Below are 23,515 nucleotides of genomic sequence, written 5' to 3' on the forward strand. Positions count from 1 at the left end.
ATTCTTAGTTTTTAAATAGATGACTGTAATTTTTAAATTAACAACACATACTACATTATATACCACACATACTTTTTCGTACCTACATTTATATTAAAATAAAGTAATAGAAATTCAAACATTAATGTTCTTTTTACTAATAAATTGTAATATTTAATAACAAGCTAATATTAATATCTGTTATAAAAATGTATATAGTATAATTTAAATATTTAAAGGCCCTCAAAATTGTATCAGCCCTTAAGCCTTAGACAACTTTAAGACGGCTCTAGATATAAACAACACTATACTACTCAGTTGTAAGTCTTATAGATCACATTTCAATTTTTTTTTTAGTTTCGTGTTATATAATATATCGTTATTAGATTTACTCTATTTTGTATCATATATTTTACTAATAGCTCTTGTGTAGTTGGGTAGACCGCATGTATATTTAATACCTGTCATGTAATTTGTAGGCTACGATCCCACAACAGATATTAAATCTACATCCAACAACTCAAGAGCTGTTATTCAAAAACAAGGAGTTTCGCGTATATTTTGTTGAACAATAAGGATCAGTTTCCGATTTTTTTTTTTTTTACTATATGGATCAGTTCCATATTTATTTTTTTGGACAACAAGGTGTAATTTCACATTTCTTTTTTGGACAACAAGGTGTAGTTTCACATTTCTTTTTTGGACAACAAGGTGAAGTTTCGCATTTCTTGGGACAACAAACAGTGGACTTGATTTGCTCAATTGTTTCTGTTAATAAAGACATTTGTTTCAGTTGACATTCTCTTTCACTAATTTTATTTTTTAGTTCACTTATTTCCGTACATTTACATTCATTTTCTTGCTGCAACTCAGTGACTTTTTTCTTCAAGGAACATAAATCATTGTTCTTTGCACAAATTTCTTCTTGTAATTTCTGTATCCGGGTTTTCATTTCTAAATGATTTTTGGCACTTACTTTATTCAATTCTATTAATTTTAAACCAAGCTTTTTGGATTTACATTTTTCATCGTTCAATTTACTAATAACTTCATCGTATATTAACTCTAAGTCATTAAATTTTTTACAGCTTTTTTTCAATTCGTTTGATAAATGTTCTCGCTCTTGCGTAAATTTTTTTTCCATACGCGTAGCAGATAATTTTGTGTCACATAGACTTTTTTCTATAAATTTTAGATCTACATTCAATGCCCCATTCTTTTCATTTAAATCCTTGCAATCATTTTTACACCATTCCAAGTCTTTGCGAACATTAATGAGTTCCTGTTCATTACACTTCAAATTTTTCTTTAATTTATTAACTATGCAGTTCTTTTCTTCCAATTCTGACTAAAAATAATAAATATAACTTTATAAATATCTTAACAATAATAAGTAGGTATTAAGTGAATATAAGTCTATGACTTATGGCACGTATACAAAAAAAACTAAAATTCGATAAACGCATATCTCATAGTGTATATTATATGTTACATATTAGATTATTGTAACGATTAGACTATGATCTCTAACAGTTAAGAACATTTTGAACAAATCTGACTTAAAAAATGTAAAGGTTAAGTTATAATAGTTTGATAACCTTGTTCTTAATTACAAGCCAAACGTCATCTTCAAAATTGTTCTTTAGGCATACAGCAAAAAAATTATTTAAGTCAAATCGTCAAACAAAATACAAAACATACATCCGTACCAAATTTAGTAATATTAAGTATAATTAATTAATTGTGACAACATAGGTGGGAAATTAATCAAAACATTTAAGGAAATAATATAAATACACAACATAGATAATGATAATGTTAACTTATATCATACCATCATCGATAGAATAAAATTCACTGTTCCTGCAGGAATGAGTAACTTTGTACGAATATATTAAGTATTGGTAATTAATAGAGAATAATATTTTATTTTATTTTATATAGATTTAGATTAATATAAATTAAAATTAAAATAATTAAACAGTAAAAATATTCTAATGCCAATTTATTTTTTATTAATAATAATTGTATCTCTCTAAAATCAAAAAAGAAGTAGATATTTACTTGAGTTGTACATAGTTCACTCTGGACACACTTCAAAGTTGTTTCGATTTCTTCTAACATTGATTGTAATTTATTTTCATTAGATTTTAGAGTTATTAATTTACAGTTTAAGTCACTGTTAACATCATCCAGTCTCTCGTATTTAAGTATCCATTGGTGTTCTTTATCCACAGCTTCCTTAAGCTTTTCTGATTGAATATCACACTTTGCTAACAGTTCATTGAACGATTTTTTATAGCTTTCATTATTACTGTCTTCATTATTTTGTTCAAATTGATTGTATATTTTTTTTAGGTCATTTCTTTCGGAAACCACTAAATCGAACTCTGCTACTTTTTTTTTTAATTTGCTTATTTTTTCCTTCTGACAAGATACTGTCTCTTGTAATTCTTGTGCCATGCCTTCTGAGTACATCTATATATATATATATAAAAATGTACATATAATGTTAAATAAGTACCTTGGATATTATATTGTAAGTACATAATATTGTGTTATATACTGTATAACTTACTTCGTATGAATATATTATTAGTATAAATTTAGAATAAAATTTAAATTTAACGAAATTTGTGAGTAGTTTGTTTTGTTTATATTGTAATTCGTATTTAATTTCACTGTTTGTTTGTAAACAAACAAAAGACAAAAGTTGTGTTTCTATACTTTTAACGCTATTAAAAAAATTACCCAAAATTAGTTCATAATATAGATACCGATGTAATATTTATATTAATTTATTACTTATTCAATTGCTTAACATGAAATTATATTTGTCTGTTCTTAAATCAGAATAAATTAGATTTTGCACTATTTTATGTACAGTTATGTACTTATGTACATTATATACTGTTATGTACTGTTTATGTATATATAGTTGCTATTTTAATTACTATTTTATTTTTTTATCATTTATTTACGATAACAACTTATAAATACATTTTTTCTTTTTATTGCGAAAATTCCAACCATTTATTAAAATAAATAAAAATAATAATTTTTTAAAACATAACATAGGTTACCTACTTACATTTTAAATCAATTAAATTAAAATAATATTTATGTATGCAGTATGCACATTCTGTGCATTAATTTTATTAAAAATTAAATTTATCCCATTGATTTGGTTATGCCTGATAAACTGAATCATACACGTCAATACGATACCTATTGTATTTATATCTATATTTAAATCCAATTAACAAAACTGAGAAATCTTTGTTTCTTTATTAAAAATTAAATATGTCTCTACTTCTCTAGCCTTAAACAAATTTTTATTATCTCAAGAAATGATCAATTATTATGAAAATAAAAAAAATGTTACGTCTAAATCCATTAAAAATATTTTATATACGTTTTTACATATTATAAATGGCAAATTTTAATAACAAATTATGTAAATTGTGTGACTAAATTATGAATACATACTAAAAGCGAAGCTTAAGAATGACAAAAATAATAAAATACTTTTGATTAAAACTTATACATAACACCTTATTAAATAATCTTAAGAAATCTAAGAAGTTATTTATTATGTTATTTAACAAAGAAAAACTAGATTTTTTATACACAAGCAGCAATTTTTCTTTTTTTTTTTTGTATTACAATTTAAGTGGAAGTGCATTACTTTATGGTTTAAAAAAGTAGATCTGGTGAGATAGAGTCATTCTTTAAGCATTTACAAATTATAATTTTTTGTTGTATACTTGTATAATAGGTATCTAATATTATTTTTTAAGGAATGGTCTCAATTAACCTTTTCTTTTATGAGAAAAATCATATCACATCTCTATACCAGTTTTGACATTCAATTTTTCGATACCGCACACACAATGGTCCGCAGACCGTAATACATATAAACTGAAATAAGTAACCGACAAAATTATTAATTAAAGAAAAGTGATAAAAAATTATTGTGGTGATGGAATAAACAAAAGATGAATAATATGTTTGTTAACAATAATATTATCATCGCCAAGCTAGAAATTAATGTTAAAATAGATCAGACGAACAAGTCAATTTGATTATTTTATCATTTTTAAAAACAATATTTATTTGTAATGTCGTAAACGACAAGATGTTAACATAACTTAATGAAGTTTATTTCCGGCACAATTGGAATTTTCAAAACTCTTTATTGGAACACCGGGATTCTATATTTAACACTAATATTATAGTCCCGGCTAAATCAAGATGTAGGTATAACAACCATTTTCCAAACTCATTCTGGAAATTATTTGATATTATATTGGTTTGTTGTGGATTCATCGTGGTGTAATGAAAACTAAGTAATAATTTAAAAAGTCAATTTGAACTTGTCAGTCACCTCTATAACAGTCTAGCTGTTGGCATGTATATGAACGTTCGAGACAAGAATAAAACCGGAAAAACTTCCGCTCCAAGGTCGATAGGTACATTCTTTTGATCCGCAATTTATTTCCTTAGAAATATAAGCCGACAGACCTTCACCACTCAGAATCATTTCTCATCGTAAACAATGATTTACATTAAATTAAAATGTAACACATCCATCGCCAGGCATGGGATTGTTTTCCAACACAAATTGTACAGTTCTAAACTCTTATTATCCAATATCAATTCGCCACTGTTATTACACTTATTCTGTCTTAAATTATTCTAATTTAATAGCAGAACGACTTCTCTGATTTTATTTTAGGTTGTGAACGATAGAATCTCACACCTTCTCACTTCGTGTTTTAGTAAAATAGTACCTATCTGAACAAAACTAAAAAAAAAATAAAAACTTAACTTTCCATCACAGGCAAGACTACCTATTTATACATACGTGTTTTAAAAAATACGAACACAATTTTGTTATTTTCTATGCATCGGGTCCAGACTTGAAATTAAGTTTTGCTTTGATTTAAGAATAGAAAAATTATTTTTATTGTTTCAACTACGACTGTAAGAAACAGAAACACGTCACTGCAATATAATATTTTTATACACGATATTATTATTTCAAGTTATTGCCCCTTGATGTGCAATCGAACGCAATATAAGACACGCGATTTGTTATCATCTATACATTTAATTCCAAACGCGATTACTTATAAGTCATATCTTTCCGATCAAATGAAATATCACTGCTCTTATCTTGAGAGTAAATATATCGTTTTCGGCACGTCGGGCGACGAATTCTAAACAATATTATTATTAATACATAACAACGTTACCTGAATGAAATAAGAAAACTAAGCGTCAGTATTTTATGACTACGGCACTAAGCCGCCGATAGCATTAACGACATTATTACCTAACCGTTCTTTTTTCCGTTTTTGCCATAAAAAATATTCAATAATTACTGAGACTCGTACTCGTTTGATGTAGGTGGTGCAGACGTTGGCGAACACTTATCTGCAAAAAAATGATGACGAACAACGAACAAGACGAAGAGCTCAAGCTCAGCAAAACACATTTCGATGCAATCAAACTGTTGGAGGGAGCGTTACAAAAAATGGACGGAATTATATCTTCAGGTACGTTGTCTTGTTGATCCGAAAGCCAATGAATTTATTCTTGTGTCGTAAAAATGATGGCATTGAACATCTACCTAGCAATAATTATTCCTAATTAGCCCAAAGTGTTTTCAAATTTGCCAAAATGTTTTCCAAGTATAAGTATATTTCTATTTCCTTGAAGGCATATGACATGACACGTTATGTCGGAGAAGATGTCTCATTGTCTTATCATATTAATTATAACTGGGTAGACAATGTTATTTTTTTACTATGAAATCTATGCTACCTATGTTTGTAATTTTTAATAACTACTGAAAATTAATCGAATTTAAAGTTTAATAGATTTAGTAAATTTAACAAAATTATAGGTAGTAGGTACAGTATAATTTAGCGTATTCTTAAGTATAATAATAAAGAAATTAACAATATTTAAAATATTTCTATGTGCTAGTTGCTTTCAATTAAGTACTAATCTATATTTTGGAGAAAAAAACATTTTATAAAATGTTTGTAAGTAGATAACAATTACAAATGATTCATGTGTTAATACCATATTGTTAAATTAGAGTTAGTTGATAACACAAATTAACCAGCAATATTAATCAAATTGATATAGTGTCAAATTGGAGATTCTTACAATGTTATACTATATTTTATACTTTTAATTATTCACAAAATATTAGAAAAGTGTGAAGATAGACTGAAAAATAGTATCAAATAAAAATTCCTCTTCAGTAATTGTTTCATTAAATATTCTAGTCTGTTTGTTTATAGGTTATTATATCAATATTAAAAAAGTTGAAAATTGTATAGAAATTTTGCAATACTTCTTAAAAAACTTACTAGTTACTGCTCAGTAATTTTATTATTATTTATTAATAAATTTATAAAGGCTATCACGTATTATGTCATGAAGAATTACAATTACTTTTCATCAATTTTCAAGCATATTTATTCATTTTTAATCATTATTTCTTGAATGTAAAACATAGGTATTGATGTAAATTTGACCAAAAAAATTAAATGCTTACTACCTATTCTATGTGGTTTTATTGAAGTGTAATAAATGAATATATAATGTTGAATAATTTGTATAAACCAGATATGAGTACCTTTATTTGTTTACGTTTATTAGATATTGGGTGGCATTATTTTGGAAGGTTGACACAATACCTTAACAAGATTAATTTTATGCAAACCAGTTAATTAAAACATAAAAATATAATGAAATTGATATTCATATATTATGATTGATAGGCAATTCAGTCTACTGAAGCCATACCTGTTGGGTGAGATTTAATTATAATATTTGATGTAGTATAATAATTATTACTTATATTAGATACTTAAATGATTTTTCTCGATATATTTATTATTTTTATTTTGTTTTATTTTATTATGCAATGTGTGTTTTGATAGTTGTATCAATAAATTCAAAATTTAAAATCAAGTTTATTTGTGAGAGTCACATCACTACATCAATGAACTAATTTATATTCTAGTTACAAAATTAAGTATACTTATTATTTTAGTATAGTAGATGCTGTTATTGCATTAACAAGTATAGATTTGTATTTAAACTATTAGTATATTATATACACTTATGTTTGAAATAATATTTTATTTTTATACTCAAATATTCAATGTATTTTAGATTATTATATAATATGTATATAGTATATTATTTTATAGTTAATTAAAAACTGTTTTTACACTTTCATGAATGTTTTTTAGCATAATCATTTTTTTAGTAGCTTAGTATTTTATAAATTGTAATATAAATGATTTGCATGGATACTTACAAAGCAGTAATTTACCAAATAAATATTTACTCATTATTGAATTTTAACAACTTAAGTTAGCTGATTGGTTTCTAAAAATGTTTTTGTGTAAAAAAAATTTTCGCCTGATTTCTATAGTTAATTTTTAATTCTAAATTTTTAACTACTAATATTTATAAGAATTTAAATTTTTAATTTAAAAATATAATTTAAAACAATATTATATGTTAGAGTGTTATAATTTTTGTTTGACATTTAAAATTTTGAAAACTCAATAAGTAAACTGTTACAAAAAGAATTGTTAAATTATTATTAATAGTTAACTATTGATTTATAAATCATTCCTTAAGCAAAAAAATTAAGCAAAATAGATGCTCCTCTAAATTTCTATGATTTAACAGATTGTTAATTGTTTAACATTAAACAATCATATTTATATCTACATTTTAAACTATTTTCTAATTCTAAAAGTTCAAACTTTTTTTTTACAACTTATTAACTATTCAACAACAATCATGATATGAAAAAATTCTATATATTATTACCCAAAAAATAATAGATAGCTAATCTTAAATTAATTTTCATACCTTATAAATTATGAAAATAATCTAATATCTATGATACAATTTTTGTAAAACATTTAATTTGATTAAATTTATTTGATATTTGGTATAAATTTAAACTAAACTTGTTTAAAATATAATAGGAATAATAATTAAATTATATTTTTAATCTTACTGGCTCAAAAAAGGAAACTTTAATTAAGGAATTCTTTATGATTTTAAAATACAATAATATGCTACAATATATTAATTATTTTAACATTGTAAATATTTAATAGTTAGAGTTATTGTTAAAATGTGTACTTAATATGTACTAACTACTAAGTATAAATATTTATTTTTAGAGCCAACATCAAATTCAAAATGTTTTACAAATTTAAATGGACAGACTGCATTAAACAATTTTATTCAACAAGTAAGTATTAAAATTAATATTTAAATAAATGTGAAAATTTATATTTGTCATTTTTATTTTTAGGAAAATACTGATGATTCTTCTGATCATTTAGAGTCATTCAAGCTCCAAGTTTCTGTGTTAAATAATCAAGTTGATATTCTTTTAAGAAAATTAAACCATCTTGAAAAATATCTATTACAGCAAAATGAATTGAGGAAAAAAGCTGAAAATAGGCTCCATGAGGTAAATATTGTGATACTTATTAAAGTTGTATTATTAATTATTTATTGGCACCTAATATAATAATTACATTATTTTGAAGGAAATGATTTTAAAATCAAAACTAGAAACAGAAAAACTCGAAGTTATTGCTATGCTTACTAATTTAAAATTAGTAAATGTGATGTTGACTAAAGAAAACATGAATCTGAAAGAAATGGTAATAAATAATCAAAATGCACAAAATTCAATGACATCATCTTATACATCAGATGTAATAGTAAGTTTTGAAAAATGTATCATTAAATATGTTATCTAATAAAATCAATTTTTATAGATTATATGTATAATATTTTATAGATTAATAATTGGATATTACAATAAGTATCCACTCACATTTAAAATATATTTTCATAAATAACTGTGTTTAAATATTTTTTACATTTTGTTGTTATTAAAGTTTTCAATCATTTTAAAAAAAAATACTTAAAATTAAAGTTAAAATAATATTTAAAAATATTGTTTGATTCTTACCGTGTATGCTAACATTTAGGATTCCGTGATGAAATAATTAAAATTATTTAAATATTATATTGATAATTTTAATATCCAATTTTTTTATAAACTCCTAGTAGTTTTCAAAATTACATTTACCTATAAAATACTGGTTAAAATCAGTTAATTCTTAACATCAATACTTAACTATTATTATAATTAATATTACTATTTTGTTTAGAACTCTCAGTTCCAACGTTCAAAAACCCATGGATCACGTTTCTATTGCAGTTTGCCTCGACATAATATATCAAAAAAAAAAAATGAAAACCAGAATATTAATAATGAGTTATTAAATGATATTACTGAATCATGTGCTAATTTAATGAACAGAAGATCACAGTTTGACAAATGTTCTTCAGCGCCAAATTTAGGTAACTTTGAATTTATTTAAATAAAAAATTATATTATGATAGTTGATTTTAAATACTATCAAAAAAAAAAAATTAAATAATCATAGTTCATTCGAAGGTTAAAATATAATCATTTACCTAATTAAAAATGTATAAAATAATATTTAAACTAAACAATTATTAAAATGTTGTTTTGTGTTAAATCTAGTTTTTTTTTTTGTCATACAAAGTATTTTAATTATTATTTAGTTTTTTTATTTTTTGTTTTGTTTTTTAATATTTGTTCGCCATTTAGTTGATTCAAAAAACGACTGTAAAAATGAAAAACTTTTAGAAAATGATTCAAGTCTCTTTTCCAGTACCAAAATTTATTCTTCTCAAAAGTAAGGATCACAGTTTTATGAACTAATAATGAATATTAAATGCTAATATTTCTTCTGAATGTTTTAGTTCAAATTTACTATTGAGTGAACTAAATCGTCAACAGTTGCATGATTGGTTCGCTGAACAAGGTATTGATTATGTTTTAGAAGGATCAAAATTATGGCCTACATCTGGTAAAGAATTGATTTCTTCTTCCATCAATGAAATTGATGAAAAATTTAAGTTTAAAGTAAGTTAAAATAATTATTTATATTTACATTAAATATTAGTTAAAAAAAAGTTATATTTAATATAACTATATAGTATGTAATATATATATATGTATTAATCATACAAGTATAAATGTTATAAATGTTAAACTATATGACGTATATTTAAGTATAAAATAATTAATAACTAGTAAAATAATTTATCTATGGCAAAGTTTGGTTAAAACTTAAATTATTATTTTATATAGTTAAATGATTACATGATCTCAATAAAAAAAAATCAAGAAAAATAGGTAGTCTAGATTAATAGAAGAAAATACAGTTTATTTAATTAGAAATTACACTTATAAACTATAATGTTTGCCATGTAATAATAGTTTTTTTTATTGATAAACATTATATAACATTATATTGATAAACATATTTATTTTTAATTAACTTCCATATAAATACAAGTATAAATTAAAGTATTACAAAATGTCATACATTCTAATATTTTATAAGAATAATAAAATATTTACTTTGTATCAGGTCAATCATAAATATACAAATTATATTGTCCATTTGTTTGTGTTAAGAAAATGTTTTACATACATGTATGTGAAAACATATCAAATTTGTATTCAGCAAAATCAGTTTTATGCGATAGTTTTAAGATATATTGATATTTATAAAAAAAAAGCCTATGAAATGCCCCAGATATTATTATTATCTTTAAGTGTGATAATAGGGAAATTGATTAATATTAAAGCTAACTGCATAAAATCGATTCCTTTGAATGAAAATTTAATATGTTTTATGTTCAAAAAACAACACATGCGGGTATAACATCCTCTTAATTACATACATAAGTATTAATTTATATGTGCATACAATATTTTATCTTGTACATATAACCGTGTTATAATGTTTGTATATTTTATTAAAACTTATTAGTTATTAACAATTGTTATTTTTTTTTAGCATTGGCTACATAGAAAAAAGCTAATTTTAGCCATTCAATTTGAAAAAGATCCAAATAAATTATTATCTGAAGACAAATATCTGGCCAAATCAAGATATTTAAATACATCTTGGGTATTACAATGGTTAGATGACATAGGTCTTCCACAATATAAAGAACCATTTTCTCAAGCAGCTATAAATGGTACCCTTTTACACAGACTAACCAAAGATGATTTCCTAATGATGCAATTTGGAAATTCAGATTTGCATTTCTCTAGTCTCCGATATGGAATTAAGGTAAATATAATAATTAAATACTTATGAAAATTTATAATTAATATTTACAAGATATAATATGTATAACTTAGGTGTTGAGAAAAAATAATTTTGATCCAGAATGTTTAATCCGGCGGTCTAATACTAACAAAAACGATGACGACTGTAATTTATCACTATGGACAACGCATAGAGTAATGGAATGGCTTTGTAGCGTCAATTTGGCTGAATATGCATCTAATTTAAGGGGTTCTGGTAAATATTTAACTTTGATTTAAAAAATATAATGTTCATTAAACTAGATTAATCTCTAACAAACATCATTTTATTAATCATTTAACTGTTAAATCACATCAATAAGAGATTTTAGATTAAAAACTCAAATTGTTTTATAAATACTTAAACATTTTTAGCATAATATTATAGAAGTATTAATTATTACCATTTAGGTGTTCATGGTGGACTAATAGTATATGATGACAGATTTACTTCTGAGCTTCTCGCTGACATTTTATTCATACAACAGAGCAAAACATTATTAAGGCGTCATTTAAGCATTCAGTTTAGTCAGTTGATAGGAAAAGATTTAAATAAAAAAAAGAGAGATGATCAGTGCAAACCAAAGTATAGACCTCTAACAATATCATCTAAGACCAAAGTAAGTGATATAATGATTTTAAAAAAATCAGTAATAATTTATAAATTTTATTCTAACCATTGGAAGATACATAAAATGGATTTTTTAATTTAGATTCAGAAAAAATCACAGTTTTCATTGAAGAGGAAGAAAAATAACAATGAATTGAATATTGGCGACCTGATTTGTCCCATTGAGGATTAAAACTAGTAGTTTTATTTTTAAGTAGTTAAACCAAAGTTAAAATACTTTTAGTACATGACAAAAAAGACTTATTGCTTATTATATTTTATTAATGTATTTAAATTAATCATAATTGTGTTTGTTAAAAGTTATAACAAAAATTAACAATTTCCTAACCAAAAATATAATTATATTTTAAAAGTTAAGATTTTTATACTAAAATTTTTAAATATTTTTGCATAACAAAAATTATGTTATAATGAAATGTATTTTTATTAGTAAGTAACATAAAAAAGTATTATTTTGAACATGAATTTTTATCTTCAATATTTTGGGTTTTTATTTTATCACCTATTATTTAATTCTATATTAATTACTTGTGATGACCAGAGTGAAAGTTTCTGATGGGAAGAAATTAGGAGAATTAGAAGTATTTTTTTTCATTTAAATATAAATGCAGCTGACAGTGAGGACAGATAGCATTAATTTATTATTACATTCGTATATCTATATAAATATATTATTATATTAAAAAAATATTGATTTTAGATGTTTTTAACTTATTTTATTTTATTGGTTAAATACTAGTTTTTGTTCTATAACAAAAAAGTAATTTTTAACAATATTATGATTAAATAGTAATTTATAACAATACCCAAGTTAGTATTTTAAAAATTAGAAATTCACAATTCACATGGTATTTATTATTTGATAAACATTACATAAATATTTTGTAATATGTAATACAAATTAATAAAAATACTTAATATAGACATATAGTTTTTTAAAAATCAGAAATTCACAAACATTTAATCAATAGTAACAATTCACAGTAGATAAATCTGGAGATTTAATACCACCAAGAGAAAATTTCTGTTTTTTTTTCTATTAAGGAGTTTCTATACTACCTAGAGTAAAATAAATAATCGTAAAATCAATCTAGATTATTATATTAAGCAAAGCAATGATTACCTATAGGCTATAGATAATTTAACTAAAGTTTTAGAGTTGTCATCAAGACCAACAATCATAACTGAAAATAAAATCTAGGTGATTAAATAATAATATCTTATAAACATACAAACAAATTGTACATTAATACAAACTCTATGTTATATTCAATTAATGCATGTTTTTTTTTATTTTGGATTTTGATACATTTTACAAAGATTAATTAGGTTAATAAATATAAAACATTTACTTTCATGTTCACCAAGAAGGTCCTTATTTACTGATATTTGTGTAGATGAAGTCGATGATTGAGAATGTCCTACTAAAACTCCACTAACATTTTAAACATTTTGTATAGGTCATTGTTTGCATTTAAAAATTAATTAATTTTAATTAATTTTACTGACTTTTTAATATATCTTGTTGGAATTGAACCCGATTTCAGAATGCAGTTTATTAAATAGTTATGCGACGAGTATACATTCGACAGTGGCGTACCGACGGAGGGTTCTAGGGGTTTGACCCCTCCCCCAGAAGTGAAAAATGTAAGTATAATTCTTTTTTGAAATATTACATTAATACAATTTTATACATATACATAAATAGTAAACCCCCCCCCCCCGGCCATCATAAACGAATTCTGCGTACACCACTGATATTCGCCAGATCGCATCTCTCATCACGCAACTCGTCGCTTATATTATGTATTTATGTGCTTTAAAATATCGGGACATGGCTCCTCCACCAATTGTATATGAATATGATCATCGTTACATTGTACGAAAGGTTTTCAGTGTTTGCTTACGTTATATTATTTTGAAACGTTTCATAATAAAAGAGCTTAAACGGAACAAAACGTTTCGTTTGAATTTGATATTTTTTATCACGAGAAAAATGGTTTGATTTTTGATAATTAAATTATTGTAGATAATATACATAATATTATTATAAGACCTACCTAATAATTAATTAATTAATTAATATTACAATGTACCATATTTATTACCCGTGTAATTAAATATAATATTATTATTTTTAAACCAATAATATAATTGACTAGGTACTATCATTTAATAGTAACCCTGAACTCTACTACTTATCGTTTAAAAAAAAAAAAAATGATGTCATGATTATACACCCAAAATCCAAATACCTAGTCAAATGGTTAGAAATACAAATAGGTTCTACGATGTTAATAGTAATTTCCAACTGAATTTCAATAAGATTATCGAATCATCGATTATCACAGAATAAACAATAGAAAAAAATCTCAATAATTAAATCGAAAACGATTACTTCAATAAATACCAAATATTATAAGCGTTTTCGTCGAGGATAACATTAGTGTGCTTGTGTTTACTTTTGGTTTCATAACAATCGAATTACGTTTGGGCTCTTGGAGATCAAAATCTTAACATCATCGATTAGCGATATTATGACGGCCGACGGGCTAGTCGTTTTTTTTGACAGAACGTAAGAAGAGTAGTTGTACTTAATAACATCGCGGGAAAGTAGAAAATCCGATCGTTATCAGATTAACTTCGGTCGAACAATCGTAAGAATATTTATCAATTTAATACGTCGGTTGTAGAACATTATATAAAAAATAAAGTAGTGACAATCGCTGTAGAATAATATAAAATATTGTAGGTAAGTCGGCTGTTACGATTTTCGAGATCGAGATTTGCGTTCGTACACCTTCGTCTGCTCGTCAGTTATTATTGAAACGCGCGAATTATGTTAAGCTGACGTCTCTCGTGCATTTTGTCGCCAAAGTCGATGTATGTGATCCCGTGGTCACAGTGTCCTGTGCCGATTTATGCGGAACGTAAGTTGAATTTTATCTCGTAACATTGTCAAACGATTGGGACTAGCCAACGTCGACCACAGTTTAGGACTGTCAACGGTTTCGATGTTTTCGCTATCCACGACTCGCTCGATATTCTGTCGTGTGTGTGTGTGTATGTCCGCCGATAAATTGACGGCGCTCGCCTCATCACCCCATCACCATATTTAGGATAACGAATTATATCTGTCATGTTCTGCAGTATCGTTGCGTTGTCTAGTGAGATTTTCGTTAATTTTTTGTTTTGGTTTTAAATCTGTCCGATAAATATTCCTCTAAAGCATGGTTACAACTTTTGCAAAGTATATTATGTACATTAAACAACAATCAATTACATTTTTATGAAATGTTTTGTATATTGTATCGAATTGTTCACCAAACTACAGCGTATCTATTATTTTCGATGACATTTACCTAAATTATCATGATAACAATAATAATGTTTATGCCAGTCACAGATTTCTATGCTATGACGTGTAGTATGTGAGGATGATAATGGTGTTTCAATATTTATCAATATTAATATTATAGTAGTACAACTCAAAAATGTATTTTACCTCACTGTTGTTGAAATTATTAGAAGGGGAGACAAAGGCACAGCAATTAGTCCAATCATTTGACCATTCAGAAAAATAGGTACTGTAAAATCCATGATCGTATTTTTTATAATCCATTTATTAAAAAATTTACAGGTTAAATTATTTAAATAGTAATCTTAACTATTTGGTCAGCCATTTTAATTATGGATGATCATAATTGCCTTCAACTGAATGAAGATCCAATTCAGTTTGTTCCCGCCAGTGTAAGCAAAACAACAAACGTGTTTTATGATGAAATAACTGGACAGGTAAAGCAATACATATGATAAAACATAATTTTAATCATGAAGTTATAATGTTTATTTATGATTTAATTTTGTTCCTAAATTATATTTACTAAATGTTAATAGTTTTAAAACTAAATTTTAATTATTTATTAATAATAAATTAGTGCCTACCATTGCTACTCTCATGTTTATTACTATTTATTTTATACGTTGTTTTAGATAATTACTGTTCATTCTGGCGAGCTGACTGAAATAATTGTAACATCTAGTACTAGATGTAGAGAAAATATGGTGTTTAAAATTGAAGATCGGGGACCAGTATCTTCAATAAAAATGTCCCTAGACTGTAAAATATTAACAATGATGAGAACAGCATTATCTGTAGTAAGTTTTTGTTAAATTATATAATATGGTGACATTATTGACTTTGAATATTAGAGTGGAAAACCAAAAAAAGTATACAGTATAAATCTTATGGATATAAAATCATAATAATCACAATTTTTTCAACCTAACTTAACCTTTTTCTTTGTTTTAAAAATCTTAACATGTTAGATTATTATTTTATGAATTAGATTATGGCTGTATAGTGTATATACACAATGCGTATATGTATAACTAATATATTAAGTAATAATAAATAATTTATGTATATTATAAATTTTTCTCCAAAAAAAAGTTATATAGGTTAATTTGTTTTTAATACTTAGTTTATTGTGTTTATGAAATTATTGGGTGTTTTCTAAATTTATCATAAATGATAGTATATTGTGATAAAAATTGTCACTTTTATTAAAAATAAATTTTAATAGAATTGAAAATAAAATTTCATAGAATTGAAAATAAAATTTCATAGTTAAAGTCAAACAACGTTCAATGCTTTTAGTATACTAAGTTTTATTACTTAATTATATAATGTTGAAATTAAGTTTAAAATAAACAATATATTATTGTATCAATAATTGTACGTTCAAATCTGTTAAATTATATTGAGATTAGATGTATATTGATAATTTTATTGTTATTTTATGTAATTTATTACAATTTTAGATATAATTTCTAGGAATTAATGGAAATTAAAGAAAATACTTTACAAAGTCCTTATTTTTTGTATTGTAAATTCAAAGGTGCCAAATTGTTGGGCTTTATTTGGACTGGTAACAATGAAATACTACTAATTAGTGATAAAGGTGTAGAACTATACCAGGTAAAAAAATATTCTAATATGTCTAAAGTTTTTAAAATCATACTTTTATAATTTCTTTTTATTTAGGTTGAAGGCCAAGTACCTAAGCAACGCATCATTTTTTCTAAATCTATAAATGTGCATGTGAATTGGTTTATTTACTCAAATCATTCAAAATTATTACTACTGTCTATGAACTCTTTTGGTGATTTTCAACCACTACACATTTTACCTGGAAATATAAATAAACTAACAAAATTAGAAGGTATTACAAAAATATAATTAATAATTATAACAGTTGTATTTTATTATTATTATTATTATTATTATAATTTTTTTTTTTTTTTTTTGTAGTTGATTTAGATACTTCACTTAATATACCAAATCAATCAATTAGTGAACGTAATATTGTAATGACTACTGTGTACAACATACTCAGAATATTAGTTTTACCAACAAGTCAAAGTCGAAACGAAATTATAGTTTATACATTAAACAAGTATAGTATTTTACAATTAAATTATTTGTATACATAATATGTATTTATGTTTGAACAAAATAAAAATAATACCATTTCTTCTCTATTGTAGAATGATGTCATTTAAAAAATCACATATTCTAAAGTTGTCACACAATGGTAAATTATTGATTAATGTAGTTGATAATTTGATTGTTGTTCATTACCAACATACAAAGGTATTTATATTCTTTAAACTTATGGTATTTATGAATTAACATTCATAAATATCATAAGTATATCCTATAACATATTTTTATTGTTTAGTCTTCTTCTGTATTCGATATATATATGGAAGCTGCAAAAGAACATACAATATCACATTATTTACCTATTTTAGACGATTTATCAATTAAAAGAACAATTCCAAGAGAAGGCGGATCACAATACGTTTCTCATCTATGTATCCTTTTTATACAAACATTTTTTAAGTTTTTTCAAAGTTCTTATTAAGTTTTAAGTATTTATAAATTTTACTTAAATTCACATTTTTTTTTTTTCATGTACATATTAGTATAAATTATTTTATTTTTTATTTTTAATAAAAATCTGAATAATTATTACAAATTGTTAATACAAGAATATTAAAAACTGAAAATTAATAGTCATTTATAAGTAGGGTTGATTTTTATGGAAATAAGTTTTTTTCTTCTTATAATCATTTTCTATCGGAACTAACTTATAATTAAAAAATTATAAGTTAATTATAACTTAATGCATTATCCTAACCATTAACTATATTTAAAATTTTGATAGGAAATAATTGCATGTATATTTTTTTTAATTTATTCGACTATTCCTATTTATATTAATTATTCTGATAATCAACTTTTTGTAAGTAATTTTTTAACATTCAGTATAAATTAAAATTAAAAAATATTTTGTACTACAACTAAAAAAAATTGATTTTAATGCTATCTTACAAATTAAAATAATTGTACTCCTTAATTTAATAACCTACTTTTTTATGTATTTAATTTTTTATTATTATTATATTAAGTTGAATTAGTTACATTAATTATATAATTTATATATTATTATAAGAAATAATGTTCCTAAAGTTCTTTAATATTTTTATCATAGATTCAAGTATTTGCATCTCGTTTCAACCAAATATAATAATAGATGCTAAATTAGGTTATCTATGGTATGTACTTAATTTAATATTATAATTTTTACTTATATATGTGTGTGTGTGTGTGTGTGTGTGTGTGTGTGTGTGTGTGTGTGTAAATTAATTATCATAAATAATTTTAAGAGTTTTATAAGAGCTTTACAACTTTTTAAAAACCATATCTTATAAGTAGTGTAGATAATTTTATATAATATAATATAACAACAACATGTTCTATTATAATAGAACAGTGAATTTATCACACTTTTAATAAATAATAATACTATAAATTACAAAATATAAACAAACTTATGTAATTATTTTAAATTTATTTATTTATTATGTTTTTTATGTGTCAAGCAAATATCTACAAATACTGTTATATTTATTTAAAATAGACTTAGTATTATTTATTATATATTTAAAATACGTTTCATTATTGGTATCTTGAGAAATATCTAAAATTTAAAAAATATATATTTATTTATTTGCACTAATTCGTTCGGCATATTCTTAATCATTTTTAAATCTATTATTTCTATTTAAAAAATACTAATAATCAAGGCATTAACGAATTAAAAGTTAAAATTAAGTTAAAACGTTAAATTAATTAACTCGTTATTTTATTTTGAAATTAACTTTTCACTTAATAAGTTACTTTTTCTTTTTAAGATTAATGTGTTAACTTCAAGTTAATTTTATTAAAAAATGTTTAAATTAAGTTAATTTTAGTCCAAAGAATAATGCAAATTTTTGAATAGTATTTTTAGAAAAGTAGGTTTTTTATAGATAGTTAATACTTTTATGTATCATTTTAAATTTCCCCAGTAATATTCTTGTGCATAAAGAAAAAATATCTAATAAACATTATTATGTGTCTATAAAATTTCAACTTTAAATTAAGTAAAATTACTTTTTTTTCAAAGTTAACGTTTAATTTAATGAGTCAACAAAAAAAAAATGTGAGTAACTTTTAACTTAACTTAACTTTATTATTTTAAAATAACTTAACTTAACGAGTTAAAAAAAATTGTTAACTTGCTCAGCCTTGCTAATAATAATATAAATTAATTTGTTATTTTCTTATTAAAAATTGTTATGAACATAACAAAATAATATTTTCATTTATCAATAAAATTTAAATTAATATGTTTTTGTATTAATGATAACTTTATCACCACTAAATTCATTAAAAATAAATTTATTTATTAAATATTTTAATGTTTAATTTTATTGATTACATAAATAATTTAAATGACTCATTTGTAGTAGTTTATTCATGAATAATATTGTTATTTGTTATATTATTGATTCTACACATTCCAAAAAAACATATAACATTAAGATTATGTTAAGTTCTACTATTTTATGCTTATTAATTATCAACATTGAACTAAACTAAACTAAATATTTTGTAATAATATTTTATAATACATTTTTACATTAAAAACTGAAAAGGTTACAAAAAGATGCAAAATAAATGTTTCACTTATGAAGTATATTCTATTCTTCTATTTCTTTATCTATTTCATTAATAAAATAATGTGTTTGGAGCACATTTTTCTTGATCATAATAAAAAAGAAACTTGAGAACTTAACTGTCCTTACATCTAGTTATGACAAGGCAAATCTACTTTTACAAAGTAATAAATGGCATATAAAAATAAAGTTTTCTATGAATCTATGATACATATTTAAATTTATCTTTCAAATTTAATTATATTATGTTCAGAAACCATGCATTATAAAATGTAATTTATGTGTTTAGTTAAGTTGAATTATCTGACATTTTAATTTCATTTACAGGCATTTCAAACTAAACTTAGCAGCTGTGTCTAGAATAATTATGGATAAATGTTCACTTATTGATTTTCTTCTGTTGCGTTCAAAATCAAAAGATACCACTTTGGAGGTATTATTATTTATGCTTATGTTTAAATATGTAAAATGATATTATTTTAACTACTTTTATCAACCTATCATAAAATGTCTAAGTACTGAAATTTTATTAAATTGGCATTGTAAATTAGATTTTTTGTAAACTGATATATAAATAAATAATATAAATGATTAATTTATACAAAACACAAAAATAAGAATATAAAACAAGATGTTAATAGATATTGTTTAAGTGAGTAGTAATTAACCTTTATATTTCTGAGGTCCGTAAAATAAAAAAATTATTTGAAATTTGCCCACTTACAAGTAAAGATATGTAGGTATTAAGAAGTTAATATTTTATTTAGTCTTTTTAGAATAATTCTAATAATTATTATTAATTAATTTAAACTATGTTTAAATAGATACATTATAGGCTTATAGCTCATTAAAATCATATCTATGTATTAATAAGTACTAATATATATATTTATTTATTTAAACTATGGATATTTTATGTTTGTTTTTGATTTAGGTATTACAAAATATGATTTTACAAAAAACAAGTAATTTGATTGAAATAGGAAATGTTTTTGATCATTTGAATATTGTTTACAAGAAACATCTCAACAATCATATTATGAACACTGGTCCATTATCTAATGACTACATGATTGTTGCTGAATCATTGCAATGCAAAGTTGTTATAGAACAGTTAGATGTTTATAAGCATGTATTTGTAAAATTAGTAGATAAATTGGAAAATACTAAAGGTGTGTAATCACTTAAAAACATGCATTATCTTAATATGTCCAAGTTAATGAATATTGTTTTCTCTAATATTTATCAAAAAAAAGTGTATCAAATTATTTTAATTTTTAAAGTATTAAAAAATGAATTATTTTTATTTATTACAGATGATGATGATAAAAAATTTACAGTTTCAATATTAGTTGAATACATACGATCACTAACAGATAACAAAATCACTATTGAACACTTCCTTTATGAATTACTCATAAACTGTCTAGTAATAAATAAAATGTATTATCAGCTTCATCAGATGGTGCAATACCATATTGTTATTGACTCCAAACCATTGGTGAGTATGAATATGTAGTTTATTGAATAAAATTTGAATAATCAGAAAGTTTTTTCTTCTTACAAAGAGTAAGACTTCTAAGAGAGAATTTTTATTATTTCAGTTTTTATAGATTTCATCATGTTTTAAAGAGCAAGTTTTATATTAATTTATCGCTATTGTTTTATTTCAGGCTTGTTTATTATTATCTTTAGAATCACTTTATTCACCAGCACATCAGATGGCGCTTGACATGTTGCATAGACTGAATACGGCCCATGAAGAGATAGTAGAAGTCTTGCTTTCCAAGAAACAAGTTATCCCATCCATGAGGTAGTTGTCAATAATATTAAAGATCAACAAACTTGCATATGTTTAGTCTCCATCTTACAAACATAAAACACCATCATACAAATCAGTTCCCAAACCAAATGTGTTATTAACTTAATAATCATAGTAATTTTTTTTCTAAAATAGTTCAATAAAAATAATAAATAACCATTATGAACCATTCCTTTGGTAACAGGTAAATTATATCTATAATACAATCTACACAGATATATATTTTATTTATTTATTTACTTATATGTATATAAAAACCTTAAGATCCACTCTCTACTTATTATCAAACGTTAAGATAAAAAACATTATAAGTGTTTGTAAATCAGTATAATTCAATTTTTTGATTTTTAAGTGATAATAAATTTGTAAAATATTGAATATTACTTTAAATATATTTTTAACTAGTTTGAATATTAGTCTTCTTAGCAATGTACTAGATACAATATTCTCATTTTTAAGTTTTATCATAGGCTAGTTTTCTGTAAAAATCTAAATATAATGAGTACCATACAACACTTTGAATTTGTTCTGTTGAACCCAAGTTTGCTATACTATACGATTATAAAACAGAAAAAAATATTTAGCCATATGATAAGTCATTCTTTTTAGAAATTAATATCATGTAACCCTTAAGTGCTTATAAGACACTGAGGTACAAATTAATGAAAAAAAGAGTCCATATTTTAATAATTAACTTAGTGCTCCCATAACTCTAACAGTATGTAAAGTAAATGTGTAGCTTGACAATTATTTATTATATAAAACTGTTGTAAAAAAAAAAAATTGATAATTAATTAATTTTTGAATTTGCAGATACATGGCAAAGCACAATATGCTAGATCACTCAACATATAGAAAATTAACTGAAATAGCAATTTCAACTGATAATTCAAAAATATTGCATTCCACTAGAGAAGAATTTGTACAAAGAAATGTGACCTCAAATGATGAACTTGATACTAGTAGTAGAAGATAGTTTAAAAATAGTTAAAATTAAATATTTATATACTATGACTATTATTTAATAATATATTAAAAATTAAATGCCTGTTGTTTATGATTTCAAAATATCTATGTTATCACTTAGAATTGTTTATTATTTATTTTTGTTAATACATATATTATTATATCATAATTTATTTAAAATCGTATTGCTAATTTTATTTATTTAAATATAAAACAGTATGTATTATATACTAATAAAAATTAGATATTTTTATAATAATTATCGAATGTTAATTTATGAGATTTAAATGAGTCATTATATTTAGATTAGATACAAAAAAATTAATATCATCTGTTTCAATTTAGCATATGATATTAACATAAAAATAGTGTAATTAACTTTGTTTTACACAAAAAAAAAAAAAAAAATTATCATTGCTTAAGTCGGTAGTTCACCAACATTTTTGATTCATGTCACCTTTAACCACTAAAATCAAACACTGTGTCACCCTTACATCAAAATAATAAACAATCTTAGCTATATATTTAAAAATTATTCTATTATTATAAATAAAATAATATGAATTTTTCGCAAAAATGTATTTATTTAAAAATGTTATTCCTATTTTTGTTGATTTTTCGTGTCACCCCTGTGGAGAATTACTGACTTAAGTATTTATAAAAGTAACTAATATAGTATTAAAATTTATTTTTTCATAAATAATATGTTGAAGTAAAACTTTTTAATTTTTCATTGTAGTATTCAAAAATATTATTTACCAACTTCAATACTTCAATAGTACGA

The 23,515-nt window shown here is 23.4% G+C and overlaps 3 protein-coding genes across 8 annotated transcripts; 2 read left to right on the forward strand and 1 right to left on the reverse strand.

Annotated features, from left to right (window-relative positions):
* Window positions 1-604: 604 nt before the first annotated feature.
* On the reverse strand, window positions 605-2,827 carry LOC114122511 (uncharacterized). The gene is made up of 4 exons (XM_027985192.2): window positions 2,785-2,827; window positions 2,558-2,714; window positions 2,044-2,457; window positions 605-1,327 (listed from the first exon to the last, which is right to left on the reverse strand). The coding sequence occupies exons 3-4, from the start codon at window positions 2,455-2,457 to the stop codon at window positions 605-607; spliced, it is 1,137 nt and encodes a 378-aa protein (XP_027840993.2). The 5' UTR covers window positions 2,558-2,714; window positions 2,785-2,827.
* A 2,269-nt stretch (window positions 2,828-5,096) lies between these two features.
* On the forward strand, window positions 5,097-12,353 carry LOC114122503 (liprin-beta-1-like). 3 transcript variants are annotated; one of them, XM_027985182.2, is made up of 12 exons: window positions 5,097-5,261; window positions 5,392-5,540; window positions 8,211-8,281; window positions 8,345-8,506; window positions 8,586-8,762; window positions 9,219-9,411; window positions 9,686-9,773; window positions 9,841-10,003; window positions 10,947-11,225; window positions 11,297-11,459; window positions 11,654-11,862; window positions 11,956-12,353. In XM_027985182.2, the coding sequence occupies exons 2-12, from the start codon at window positions 5,429-5,431 to the stop codon at window positions 12,043-12,045; spliced, it is 1,707 nt and encodes a 568-aa protein (XP_027840983.2). In that variant the 5' UTR covers window positions 5,097-5,261; window positions 5,392-5,428; the 3' UTR covers window positions 12,046-12,353. The 3 variants fall into 3 exon arrangements, with proteins under 3 accessions (XP_027840983.2, XP_050061226.1, XP_050061225.1); XM_050205269.1 differs by adding an exon at window positions 6,658-6,811 and having other exon boundaries at window positions 5,160-5,540; XM_050205268.1 differs by having other exon boundaries at window positions 5,160-5,540.
* Window positions 12,354-13,136: 783 nt separating this feature from the next.
* LOC114122501 (regulator of MON1-CCZ1 complex) lies at window positions 13,137-22,990 on the forward strand. 4 transcript variants are annotated; one of them, XM_050205267.1, is made up of 15 exons: window positions 13,137-13,520; window positions 14,626-14,803; window positions 15,514-15,668; window positions 15,867-16,031; window positions 16,711-16,854; window positions 16,921-17,098; window positions 17,188-17,332; window positions 17,424-17,529; window positions 17,618-17,753; window positions 18,434-18,497; window positions 20,271-20,376; window positions 20,878-21,115; window positions 21,260-21,444; window positions 21,617-21,756; window positions 22,579-22,990. In XM_050205267.1, the coding sequence occupies exons 3-15, from the start codon at window positions 15,564-15,566 to the stop codon at window positions 22,739-22,741; spliced, it is 1,875 nt and encodes a 624-aa protein (XP_050061224.1). In that variant the 5' UTR covers window positions 13,137-13,520; window positions 14,626-14,803; window positions 15,514-15,563; the 3' UTR covers window positions 22,742-22,990. The 4 variants fall into 4 exon arrangements, with proteins under 4 accessions (XP_050061224.1, XP_027840980.2, XP_050061223.1 ...); XM_027985179.2 differs by lacking the exon at window positions 13,137-13,520 and adding an exon at window positions 14,090-14,530; XM_050205266.1 differs by lacking the exon at window positions 13,137-13,520 and having other exon boundaries at window positions 14,537-14,803.
* The last annotated feature ends 525 nt before the right edge of the window (window positions 22,991-23,515 follow it).

This window comes from Aphis gossypii, chromosome X (genome assembly GCF_020184175.1).
Source record: "Aphis gossypii isolate Hap1 chromosome X, ASM2018417v2, whole genome shotgun sequence".
In the NCBI taxonomy this organism is placed as follows: Eukaryota; Metazoa; Arthropoda; class Insecta; order Hemiptera; family Aphididae; genus Aphis; species Aphis gossypii.

Coding starts and splice junctions, on each gene's coding strand:
- LOC114122511 (XM_027985192.2), bottom strand. CDS start 2,457: ATGTACTCAGAAGGCATGGCACAAGAATTACAAGAGACAGTATCTTGT. Junction 1,328..2,043: donor GTGAACTATGTACAACTCAA/GTAAATATCTAC, acceptor TATTATTTTTAG/TCAGAATTGGAAGAAAAGAA.
- LOC114122501 (XM_050205267.1), top strand. CDS start 15,564: ATGGATGATCATAATTGCCTTCAACTGAATGAAGATCCAATTCAGTTT. Junction 16,855..16,920: donor AAGGTGTAGAACTATACCAG/GTAAAAAAATAT, acceptor CTTTTTATTTAG/GTTGAAGGCCAAGTACCTAA. Junction 17,754..18,433: donor ACAATACGTTTCTCATCTAT/GTATCCTTTTTA, acceptor TTTTTATCATAG/ATTCAAGTATTTGCATCTCG.
- LOC114122503 (XM_027985182.2), top strand. CDS start 5,429: ATGATGACGAACAACGAACAAGACGAAGAGCTCAAGCTCAGCAAAACA. Junction 8,282..8,344: donor TAAACAATTTTATTCAACAA/GTAAGTATTAAA, acceptor TTTTATTTTTAG/GAAAATACTGATGATTCTTC. Junction 8,507..8,585: donor CTGAAAATAGGCTCCATGAG/GTAAATATTGTG, acceptor ATTATTTTGAAG/GAAATGATTTTAAAATCAAA.